This window comes from Monomorium pharaonis, chromosome 5 (assembly GCF_013373865.1).
Source record: "Monomorium pharaonis isolate MP-MQ-018 chromosome 5, ASM1337386v2, whole genome shotgun sequence".
Lineage (NCBI taxonomy): Eukaryota > Metazoa > Arthropoda > Insecta > Hymenoptera > Formicidae > Monomorium > Monomorium pharaonis.
The window spans coordinates 17,720,673-17,733,274 of NC_050471.1; the positions used below are offsets into that span (position 1 = coordinate 17,720,673).

Sequence of the window (12,602 nt, forward strand, 5' to 3'; positions counted from 1 at the left end):
AATATGTTTCAATTATTTACACGCAATATGTGTCGCTTTGAAAATTTTTTGCAATAGTCAAAGGGAACTTATTTTTTTTCTAATTTTTTGTCAATTTAGCAATGTTCTTTTTCGACTGTAAACTGTAAAAAATTTTCAAAGCGATGACACGTATATACTGACTCAATAATTGAAATATGAATATTCTAAAACTAAGAAAACAAATTAAAATTTAATTACAATGAAAATTATTAATCAAATGTAATTTTATAAAATTAAAATGCATAATAGAGGAAAAAATTATGAAAATCTCAAAAGTGTTCAAAATGTTCATTTTACACACACACACGAACGCATGCACGCACGCACGCACACACGCGCGCGCGCGTATGTATGTATAATATAAATAACTAAATATGAATGTAATAAATATTTAAATATAAATATTGTCAGCTAAATTAGAAAATCTTAGAACTTCATCGGACGTCCGATGGAATTATGAGGTTTTCTAATTTAACCAACGATTTATTAATATTATTAAAATATATATATATATCGTTGGCTAAATTGCTTTTATATAAAGTTTATATATATATTATATGTATGTATATATATGTATATAAACTTTATATAAAAGCAAGCCCTATATATCGATTATATATGGCTGTTCAGTGCCATTTTCTACCCCGTCATGTAATAAACACAACGTGATTGCGTTGTTGCATACACGTGTGAATATCACACTGTGCGGATGACATGAGTCCGTACGAATAATGTTTTCATTTGTACTGTGATAAATACAATCATACATAAGGAAGTACAATCGTACAGTGAAATCTTTTTTCGATCGATCACTCATATACCTTGTAACCGTGCTCGCGAGCGACGGCTAACTTCGCCTCCGTTCTTGGTCGCGGCCCCGAGCCGCCCGGGTGTCGGGGCGACCGTTTCTAGCAAGGTTTTCTACACAAATATTCGATTGGGCGCCAGGTACGTTATGTGTACCACTCTTCTCGTAATTTGCGGGAGACTGCTCTCAAATTAACTAACAAGGGAACCTCGCGAACTCGAAAATTCTGATTTTAATGAAACTTGGCATAAATGTAGAGGGGGTAAATACATGAATTTAGAAATTTATTGTAGCTGCCCATAAACGGTTTAAAGGGGTGAAACCACCCTTCAAAGATTGAGACATTTTTCGTTTTCTCGATATATCTCGTAAACTAAACAAAATATTAAAAAATGTTTTATACAAAAGTTTTACAATAAAAGTACTTCTATCTAACTACAGTAATTAAATTAAAAAAAAATTTTTTTTAAACAATTGTTTTTTAATTTTTGAAAAAAAATTTTTTTTTTAATTTTATTAATGTAGTTAGATAGAGATATTGTTACCATAAAACTTTTGTATAAAACACTTTTTGATATCACCAATACTTTTCGAGATATATCGGAAAAAGCAAAAATCTGCTCTACGCTATGCACTGAAAAAAGCATGAGAGAATGCGATAGCACCGCGACGGAGAGCGTTAAAAAATATTTTAAAGAAATTTTTTATTAAGGTTTATTTATGATATTGAATATAATATAAGATACTAAAAATATAATAAAATAAAGTAATATAAAATAATATTTTGTATAATATAATAATATGTAATAATATAATATAATAATGTCGCACGTGAATGCATGCTGATGTGAGTGAGAGAGAAAGAGTAAATAATATTAATATAATATAGTAATATAATAATATAATATAATATAAAATATTTATATCCAGACTTCTTTGTCCGGATCCATTAAAGAAGATTTTTGGGATATTCCTAAAAGCCTATTAAAGAAGCTTAAAAAACTTCGATTTCTACTCCTACCAAATTGTCAAGTAAAAAAAAGAAACGATCTTCGATCTAGATCAAAATTAATGTAATCTATGATCTAGATCAAATGTATGAAAAATGATCTGTGATCTGATCTAGATTTAATATTTTGATAAAGATCTTGATCTGATCTAGATTATTTATTTAATGATCTATTACAACACTGGAAATAAGTAATGCGATATTTTTCATTGCGCATTACTTTTGAAATAAGTAATGCGATATTTTTCATTACGCATTACTTTTGAAATAAGTAATGCGATTTTTTTCATTACGCATTACTTTTGTAATAAGTAATGCGATTTTTTTTATTACGCATTACTTTTGAAATAATTAATGCGAGTTTTTTTATTACGCATTATTGTTTTAATAATTAATGAATAAAGAAATAATTACTTATTAAAAAATTAATAAGTAATGCATTATTTTTTAATTTGCATTTTCATTACCCTGATTTAAAGTATATTGTTGTTCAATGTATAATGCCACACTAAAATATGTTAATTTTGTATCTAGACATGGATATATATCTTTATAACATCCACATACATGGATTTATCAATATAAGAAAAAGATTTTGGATGCGATACTTTTGCAAGATCGACAGAGAGCGAAATAATGCCTTAATTGACAAATTATATGGCCGATTTGGATTGGCAGATGTCGTCGATCTGCGTCGACTCTCTGGCATGTCACCGCTAATGGATCCGGACCAAGAAGTCTGGATATAAATATTTTATATTATATTATATTATTATATTACTATATTATATTAATATTATTTACTCTTTCTCTCTCACTCACATCAGCATGCATTCACGTGCGACATTATTATATTATATTATTACATATTATTATATTATACAAAATATTATTTTATATTACTTTATTTTATTATATTTTTAGTATCTTATATTATATTCAATATCATAAATAAACCTTATTAAAAAATTTCTTTAAAATATTTTTTAACGCTCTCCGTCGCGGTGCTATCGCATTCTCTCATGCTTTTTTCAGTGCATAGCGTAGAGCAGATTTTTGCTTTTTCCAATATATCTCGAAAAGTATTGGAGATATCAAAAAATGTTTTATACAAAAGTTTTATGGCAACAATATCTCTATCTAACTACATTAATAAAATTAAAAAAAAAATTTTTTTTTAATTAAAAAACAATTGTTTAAAAAAAATTTTTTTAAAATTTAATTACTGTAGTTAGATAGAAGTACTTTTATTGTAAAACTTTTGTATAAAACATTTTTTAATATTTTGTTTAGTTTACGAGATATATCGAGAAAACGAAAAATGTCCCAATCTTTGAAGGGTGGTTTCACCCCTTTAAACCGTTTATGGGCAGCTACGATAAATTTCTAAATTCATGTATTTACCCCCTCTACATTTATGCCAAGTTTCATTAAAATCAGAATTTTCGAGTTCGCGAGGTTCCCTTGTAAGTCGCGAAAAAAATAAGCCTCGTAGATGACCGGGGCGTTAGCGGCTCCGATAGCCAGCTACTCAGCCCTAAAATCGTAGAGGGGGAGGTTCGGCGCGGACGGATGGAATCGGGAAGGCGAGAGAACTATTGACACAACGTAAATTTAACAATAAAATTAACAAATATATTTGACAGTAAGTAATACAGAATTAGACGGCTCTATTGGGCGGCAATGGTGACTCACGCGCGTTGCAAGCTGACGACCGCTTGAAATCAAATGTCGCGGAAACGAGATAATTAACGGACGGATTATTTTGCGTACGCGGGAATTCTCCGACTTGTCTACGCTTTATCATGCGTCGCTGGTGGACGCCGAACTCCCGATAGGATAACGGCTTCGCCAAAGGCGAACGGGACGAATAGTAACTCCGAGCCCGCGCTACACACGACGGACTCGTGCTCTTCCACACGTTACAAGATCTCGCGAGTAATATGCGCGATAATTATTCTGAGCTCGCCAACGAGGCGGTATAAGACAAGAATATGAAATTAGACGAAAGCGCAATTGACAGAGATTCGCGGTGCCGATGCGACAGATTGAATCCAATTTTACTAACAATACATTACAAATGCGACAATCTACAGCGCGGTTAATAACTCGCGACACTACAGGACGAAATTACAATTGACTCGGCTGCGGATCGGGACGCATACGCAACGTAATTGCAATACGAAATGAACAGCACGGAGCGAACTCACGCGGGCGGGCCCGATCGGGCGAAACAACGATACTCCAATAAATTCGTGACTCCAGTCCAATGACCACAAGATCGTAACGAATTCGTAACTCTAATCCAATACTACAAGAGCGTAATAAATTCGCGACTCTAATCTAATGACTACAAGATCGTAATAAATTTGTGACTCTATCGTGAATCGTCCAACCGCAAAATCGGTGGCTTTACAATTTGCGATGCTCGTCTCACCAAGCCGGCTTCTTCGTCTCGGCCTCGTCCGGATCGGGAGGTTTCCGGCTCCTGCGTCTTCTTACTTGATATCTCAGCTCGGGATCCGGATCGCACACACAAGACAATACAACGTCCACAGCTCGAGTGAGGAATCCCGGATCCCGCCCGACGACGCGCTCCACCTCGCCTCCGATACTCCGGGCTCTTATTAGCCGGTTTTCCGAAATCGATTTTCGCGCAGAGCGCGGTGTCGCTGGCTGATTGATCCAAGCGCGGTGATCGATAAGGGCCCCGTGCACGAGAATTTTTGGCGCCTTCCTCTGCGGCAGATTCCTTTCCCCTTGTCGGGCGCATCTTTTGTCACCGGGACGTTATTTTCTTCTCGACTAGGGCGTTTACTGATGGCAAGCTATCGCGATCTCCGCCGGAATCGTGCGGGATCGGATTTGATGTCGCCCCGTCGGGGCGCCGGTCTTGCGCCTTCGCTAGATCCTGAAAGCGTGAGTCAGCGGCAGTACCGGAATTCTCGAACGACACGATTTGTAGGCAAGATAAGGATGGTATTACCAGCGGACCCCCGCTCGAAAAGGGTCTCCATTATTCCCTCGGTGTCCGCTCACTTGGTGACCTCCGGGAATGTTCTCCATCGAGACGAGACGTCAAAAAATTACAAGATCGATCGCTGCGGTCACCGATTTCCGTCGCACTCGCGATGCAGCGCTCGCAAAAATCTTAACGATTAGTACGCGGACAACACACGGGACGTCACACACACAAAAACACGAGACAACACGCTTTTGCATCCGCTCCCGAGCGGGAGGACGCAGGACCCGCGTGATGTTAACGCGTAAGGGCCAATGAGGCCCTTGTGACGGACAGCAGCCTGCGGCTGTCACGTCACAACCTTCTCATGCATGACTGCATAGTGCCATCTTCCACGCACACACACGTGTTGCCATCACATCCGGATCGTCGTGAGGACAATATGATTGCACGCACGTGTGATAATCACACCGTGAGGGTGATGTGAGTCCTCACAATTTGTTATGTTAGGTCTGGGTTATCTTATGTTGGGTTAGGTCTACGGAAGTTAATTCCTTCCCTGATCCCGAAGAAAGAAGACAGAAGCGCTCAACGCTCAAGATGAAAAAAAGAAGCAGTGGGAAACTGGAGTCGGGCGCGGCAATCTCCGCGTAGAAGCCTGGCCAGGTTTTTGGGGAAGGACGCTCGAGAGGATTCAATTAGAAAAAGGCTTACGAGGGTGGACGTGGCCCGGTAACTCGTTACAGCAGTACGGGGAGGGCAAGAAATTGTCCTGGGCACCTTTTTTGAAGAGCGCGACAAACTGTCTTTTGGATTGTCGAGACGACAATCTTGAAGAGGAGGGAGGCAGTGTTACATGCGCTGCCCGGTATACTCCTCGACCGCGAATCAATTGTCCAATCGGTGATATCGAATGGCAGCGGCGGTCAGCTGTCAAAAGCCGGGAAACGGGAATAAACAACAAATTGAAAGTGGATCGCGCGCCGGTCAAGACGTGTCGCGTTGTACCTCTGTAATCTTTGGCGAATAGAGTCTGTTCTGTCGGAACACAGACGAGTTCGTATTCGACACGCGACATTCATTGTTCATCCGAATCTCCCGCGCGACGCGCCGTGCGGACGAGATCGGTTGTCATGCAATCGATTTTTATTGGGTACCGCCGGCGGTGACGCTGAGCGGTGGGGAGGCGAGAGGAGGCACGTGTACCGGCCGGGCATGCGCCTCAGTTCCTTCCCGGACCATCTATAGTTAGTTAGTCTAATCGCTTTTGAGCTTAGCGAGATTCTAGAAGTTTCCTTTGAGTGATACGTAGATATAATCGAGTCGCCTCGATTCTTTTATATGCACTCTCTCGAGCCATTCGATCTACGCAACCGCACGTAAGCCGGTTGAGTGGAATCTCGAGCGGCCCTTGGATTCTACGCGCGCGACCACGGCTGCAGCCGGTCCGCGGGAGCCAGGTTTCCAATTTGCGTCGCTGTGAAAGCGATTATCGAGACGTACGATTTTCCTTTGAAATTACTCGCACCTTCCTAACCTTGTACTCTTGTGATTAATCTTAATAAAAAATAATCTTAAAAAACCTTCTTCAAAGGGGGTTTTTACCTTACTCGCACTTGCGGACTCGGATTTTCCTCCTTGGGTTCGCCCTAACCTGAGTGTATTTTTTTACCCACGTGCTGAATCGAGAGTTTCCTACCAATATACGCGACAAACTATCTCGCTTATCGACAGGTCCGAAAGGCGAGAACGCGACCAATCACGCGGTTGTACAGAATCGTTGTGATTTGATAGCGTTAAAAGAGTTTTCCTTTCCCCACGGTTGCGCGCAATAATATTATTAAAGCTAAGTGAAAAGTAGATAAATATTATTCTATTTTCTTTTCTTCATAAAAGTTTTTCTTTATTGCCGCCACTTCTCCCCATTCCGACTGGCGAGGTTCCCCATAGAAAGGGAAAATTGGCTAAAATTGTGTCCCTAAAGAAACATATTCTATTTGGGCCGTTAGGATGTAACAGATAAATTAAAAAAGGTATCTTTATAAGCTTTAATAAATGAGCAAAGCTTATTAACGATTTTTTAATGCTTTAGATTAGTAAAAGGTCTCAATGTTTAATATCGTTTATGGTGCCGAATTGTTTAACATATTTGTTTTTAAAAAAGTTCTTTTTGAAAAAATCAAGTTTTATTTACTGATCAATACAATTGTCTTGCAATTAAATTGTGTAGTGAGAGAATAAAACTATAGTTTGGTTGCTTTACATAAATTTTATTCTTCCAACTTTTTGATTTTTCTTGAACGTTCTTGCGCAATATTAACCAAATTGTTATAAAATTCCAAATTTGCAGTAAAAAAGCGTTTAAAGTCACGACGATGCAAGAGGAGCAGCTCGCACACTTCTAAGGCGATAACTGATTCCTCTCTGCGTTGATTTGAATAGATTAAGCCAGTCTCGCCAAAATGATCACCATCTTCAAGATGATATATCTTTAAAATATATTAATAATTAATTAAAAGCAAACAGGATTTGAAAGAAAGAGTGCTGAGTATACTGCCCAACAACGATTTGTTCCTAGGCACCTTCTCGCGCGGTAAGGAGGACGCAGACTTCTCTCATTCTAGCAACTGTTTTGCAGTAATTAATAATTAGGTCGATAAATTATGTCCAATCAACTGTTGCCGATAGAAGTGAGTTGCATGTGTTAAGTTAGCCTCCACACATTAAAATTTGATAGATCTGATATGAGTTCCCGTTTTATTTTGAAGAGATAAAGAGTTCTCTGTAGTTTAGAAAAAGAGTTCTGTTGATTAACGTTTGAAAATTAAAATTTAAGAAAAGATGTTAACTTCTTATCGAAATTTGAGATTGAATGGTTTTGAATAGCTCAATACCATTATTTTGCGTTTCTAAAGCATAAAAAATTTTGATTAATTAAAAAAAATTAAAAATAGTTAAAAATTCGATTTTAAAATACAATAGTTCTGAGATGTTTCTATTGTTTGTGACAATTCGTCACTAAGTCCCGGGCCGACCATCCGCCCCACCACGGGACTCGGCGTCTACGGACGCCCCTCCCGAAAGTCTAGTATCCCCCGTCGGGAACCGATCCCACCACGCTGCTGGGAGCGCGTGGGGATCGCCCCGACGGGTATAAAAGCCGAGCTCGATCGGGATCGACCACCAGTCCCGTCCTGTCGACTGAGTAGGTCTCCGGACCACTCTGACGCCCGGTTCTCGCCGGCATTCGACTATCCTTGTGTCCGCCGACGGAGCAGGCCACCTGGCCGTTCTGCCGCCCGGTTCTTGCCGGCATTCGGCTATCCTCATTGTGCCAACAGAGCAGGCCACCTGGCCGTTCTGCCGCCTGGTTCTCGCCGGCATTTGGCCATCCTTGTATCCGCCGACGGAGCAGGCCACCTGGCCGTTCTGCCGCCCGGTTCTTGCCGGCATTCGGCTCTCCTTGTATCCGCCGACGGAGCAGACCACCTGGCCGTTCTGCTGCCCGGTTCTTGCCGGCGAACACGGTTCGCGACCGCGTTCAAGGTGCTGCGCACTAGCGCGCTCCCGTCCGAGCCGACGACATTAGGTTAAGCTGTACATTACTGTATATACACGCATAGAATAAGTAGCACATAAGGTAGCCTAAGGACTATGTAAGATAGGATAAGCATTGTAATAAAGGACTGTTAATCTGATATTGGTCTGCGCAAGTTGGTTTCCCCCCTTCTCCCGAATCCTGGGAAAGGTGAACCGTTACATGTTATTTTACTTATTTCTTGACAACAGAGTTCTCGACAAATAAGAAAAATTTAGATTAAGAAATTAAGGAATTACGGACTATAGACGAAATTTCAAAATTAAAATCAGTTTAAAATGACATGCATCTGCTTATTATGTCATCCAATCGCTTTGATTTGTAGGAGTTTTCATCAAAACTCGTCGAAAACTACTCAAAAACGTAACCAGAATTATTCAAAACTCCAAAAAATTTTTTGATCACGGGACTTAAAAAATTTTGCGATCATAGTTTTAATACATGACAATACCTTGCAAATCGTTGATCCAATCGCTTTCACTTGTAATACTTTTTATTAAAACTCATCGAAAACTATCCAGAATGTAGTCAGAACTATTTGGAACTTCCAACCCTTAATCAACAGAACTATCCTTCTAAACTACAGAAAACTCTTTACCTTTTCAAAATAAAATGGGAATTCATATCAGAACTACCGAATTTTAATGAGTGGAGACTAACGTGACACACGCAACCGACAAGCCGACTGACCGAATGACTGACCGTCAGTCAGTCTGTCAATTAGTCAGTCAGTCAGTATGACAGTCAGTAAGTTAATCTGTCAGTCTGTTAGTTTGTCTGTCTGTCAGTCAGTCTGTCAGACTATCGGCCAGTCAGTCAGTTAGTCAATCTGTCGGTCAGTCTGTCGATTAGTCTGCACTGTAAAAATTTTTTGTAAAATTTACAACTATAATAGTGGGTAATTTTGAGACCCACTATAATAATTGTAAATTTTAATATGTATGTAATTTTGTATATAAATTTTGCAATAATTTCTTAATTTGTTTTTTACACTTGTGTATACATTAAAAACAAATTTATTACAAATTAAATTATTTTTACTTGTATACTGCAAAATTAGACAAGAGAAAATTTATAACTATTATAATTGGTCCCAAAATTACTCACTATTATAGTTATAATTTTACAATAATTTTTTACAGTGTGTCAGCCAGTCAGTCGGTCAGTCAGTTGGTCTGTCAGTCAATCAGTCGGTCTATCAGTCAATGAGTCAGTCACTCAGTCAGTCAGACTGTCAGTCAGTTAGTCTGTCAGTCAGTCTATCAATCTGTTAGCCAGATTGACTGATTGAGTAACTGACTAACTAACTGACAGACCAACTGATTGACTGATCGACTGACTGACTGACGGTCTGATTGACGAACTGGAACAATAGACTGACAAACTAACAGACTGACTGATAGACTGACTGATAAATTGACTATTTAACAGACTAATAGGCTAACTTACTGATTGTCAGACTAACAGACTGGCGGTCTGCCAGACGAGAGGATTCCGCTTGGACAGTTTATTTGGACACTGTTTATTGGACACCGTTCAGTTGGACACGAGAAGAAACGGACACACGCGCGCGCGCGCGTACACACGCAGGAGGGTGCAAGGGGGGCTTTGGTCCCCCTCCCACATCCACCTTGCTGATAGAGGTGTCCTAGATATAGTTATTTCTTACTGTGTCCAAGTGAACGCTGTCCAAATAAAAGATGTCCAATAAACGGTGTCTAAATGAACGGTGTCCGAATAAACGGTGTCCAAATGGATCGTTCGCCTGCCAGACAATTAGTCAGTCAGTCTGTCAGTCTATCAGTCAGAATGTCGGTCAGTCATTCATTCAGTCAGTCGGTCGGTCTGTCAGACAGTCAGTCCATTAATCAGTCAGTCAGTCAGTCAGTCAGTCGGTAAGTCAGTTGGTCTGTTAGTCTGTCTGTCAGTCTGTTATATTATCAGTCAGTCAGTCAATCAGTCAGTCTATCAATTTGCAAGTCGGTTTATCAGTCGATCAGTCTATCAATCAGTCTGTCAGTCAGTCAGTGAGTCAGTCACTCAGTCAGTCAGACAGTCTGTCAGTTTGTCAATGGGCCTGTTAGACTGTTAGTCAATCTGTCGGTATGCCAGTCGGTATGTCAGTCGGTCAGGTGACGGTTAGGCATAGAGCATAAGTAGATAGAAAAGAAGAGAGTGACAAGATGGAGAGTCTAGAGGGTGCGACATGGAGAGAGAACCAGGAGTCAAATTGATAGAGATGAAACAGAGGGAGAGATATAGCAGCATAGGGAGCACAGGGAGTATAGAGGAGTTAATGAAAAGAAAAAGAGAGGCATTGGACAAGAAGAAAAAGGAGAAGGGGAAGCCTTTTTCATAGGAATAAAAAAAAGCAAAGATCTCCGAAAGGGTAGGAGGAAAGTGAGAGAAAGTGAGAGAAGAAGATATGAAAGATGAGAAGAAAGAGGAAAGAAACATGAGAGGAATAGAGGAACTGAAAGGATGATGGAAAATATGTGGCTGGATCAAAAAAGGGGGGACGAGGGAATTAAAAAGCAGGGTTAAAAGTTTTGGAAAAGAGAATAAAAGATATGAGAAAAGAGCAAATAGAAAGGATTAAAAGATGGCAGGAAGAAAGGAAAAAATTAATGCAAAGAATTGAGGAGTTGGAAAGAAAGATAAAAGAGATGGAAGGGCAAGAGATAGGAGTGGAGAAGGGAACTTATCAAAACTATCGAATTTTATGTGTGGGGACTAACTTATCACACGCGAGTAAATCTCAAATTTATCGAATTAAATTCTAGAAATTTACCCTAATTTTAACTAAAGGAGTAACCTGGTGTTCGTTTACACTGTGCATATTTGGGACGCTACCGCTGATGGCACCATGATTATTTTTTATGTTTCCCTTATCTCGCATAGAAACGGGACCGGCCTATTTGCCCACGTTAATATTGGCCACAGTTCCGATTGTCCATGTCAATATTCATTACGTCAATGTTGGTCATGATCCCGATTGACTACGGGGCGGATTGGCCACGTCAATGTGAGGGGAGTGGTTCACTTGGACACAGTACAATTGGACACTGTGCAAAAGGATACGATTCATTTCGACACTAAAATTTTGGACACAATAATTTTGTACACAGGAAAAATAAATGCTGGACAAATTACAATTTGGACACGATAAAAATGTACACCGTGCAATTGGACACAAAAAATTTGTACATTGCAAAGTTGTACACCGCAAAGTTGTACACCGTGTATATTGTATTGGAAATCTGCTAATACATATAAACTTTACTTTGTTTGTAATGTACAACATAAGTTAGCGACTTCGACGGGATGTGTGTGTGTGTGTAAATCATTCTCTGCACCACATGAGTTTGCGACTTTTCACACCAAACTTTGCGATGTACAACTTTGCGGTGTACAAGTTTGCGGTGTACAAATTTGCGGTGTACAAGTTTGCTGTGTACAAATTTGCGGTGTACAGTTTTGCGGTGTACAAATTTTACGTGTCCAATTGTACATTTTTATCTTGTCCAAATTGTAATTTGTTCAGAATTTATTTTTTCTGTGTACAAAATTACTGTGTCCAAAATTCTTGTGTCGAAACGAACCGTGTCCATTTGAAATGTGTACATTATTTTGTGTCCATTTGCACTGTGTCCAATTGTACTATGTCCAAGTAAAGGCTACTCAATGTGAGTATCCCGTTTTGACACGTAACGATTAGAAACTGCTCGATTAGACACACACAATTTGTCACGCACGATTGGACACGGCACAATTGGACATTACACGATTAGACATCGCACGATTGAACACCGCACAATTGGATACGGCATTATTGGACACCGCACGATTGGACACACACACACACACACACATTTACAAGTGTTTGCAGATTTCCAATGTAATTTACATGGGTTAGCGACTTGGACGGGGTGGGTGGTGGGCCGAAGGCAATTTTTGCAAAACAAGATGCTCGTAAAAATACGTATATAGACGTTTGAAATTCATATTTTTTTCTGGTAGAGCGACGCCTTTTTCTGCCATATGTTTCTAAGGTTAAATAATTTGTCATATGAAATATTAATGTTTTTCACTAGAAGCACTAGAAGACTGTGCGGCGTCCAATAATTTGGTGTCCAATCGTGCGGTGTTCAATAATGCGGTGTCCAATCGTGCGGTGTCCAATTGTGCGGTGTCCAATAGTACC

At 39.5% G+C, this 12,602-nt stretch overlaps 1 protein-coding gene across 1 annotated transcript in view; it reads right to left on the reverse strand.

Moving 5' to 3' along the window:
* Positions 1-3,291: 3,291 nt before the first annotated feature.
* The window catches only part of LOC105828650 (potassium/sodium hyperpolarization-activated cyclic nucleotide-gated channel 1-like), a 55,151-nt gene continuing 45,840 nt past the window's right edge, over positions 3,292-12,602 (reverse strand). The window contains exon 9 of the mRNA XM_036287050.1: positions 3,292-7,289. Within this exon, the coding sequence (XP_036142943.1) occupies positions 7,071-7,289 (219 nt within the window). The 3' untranslated portion in view covers positions 3,292-7,070. The remainder of the gene's footprint in view (positions 7,290-12,602) is intronic.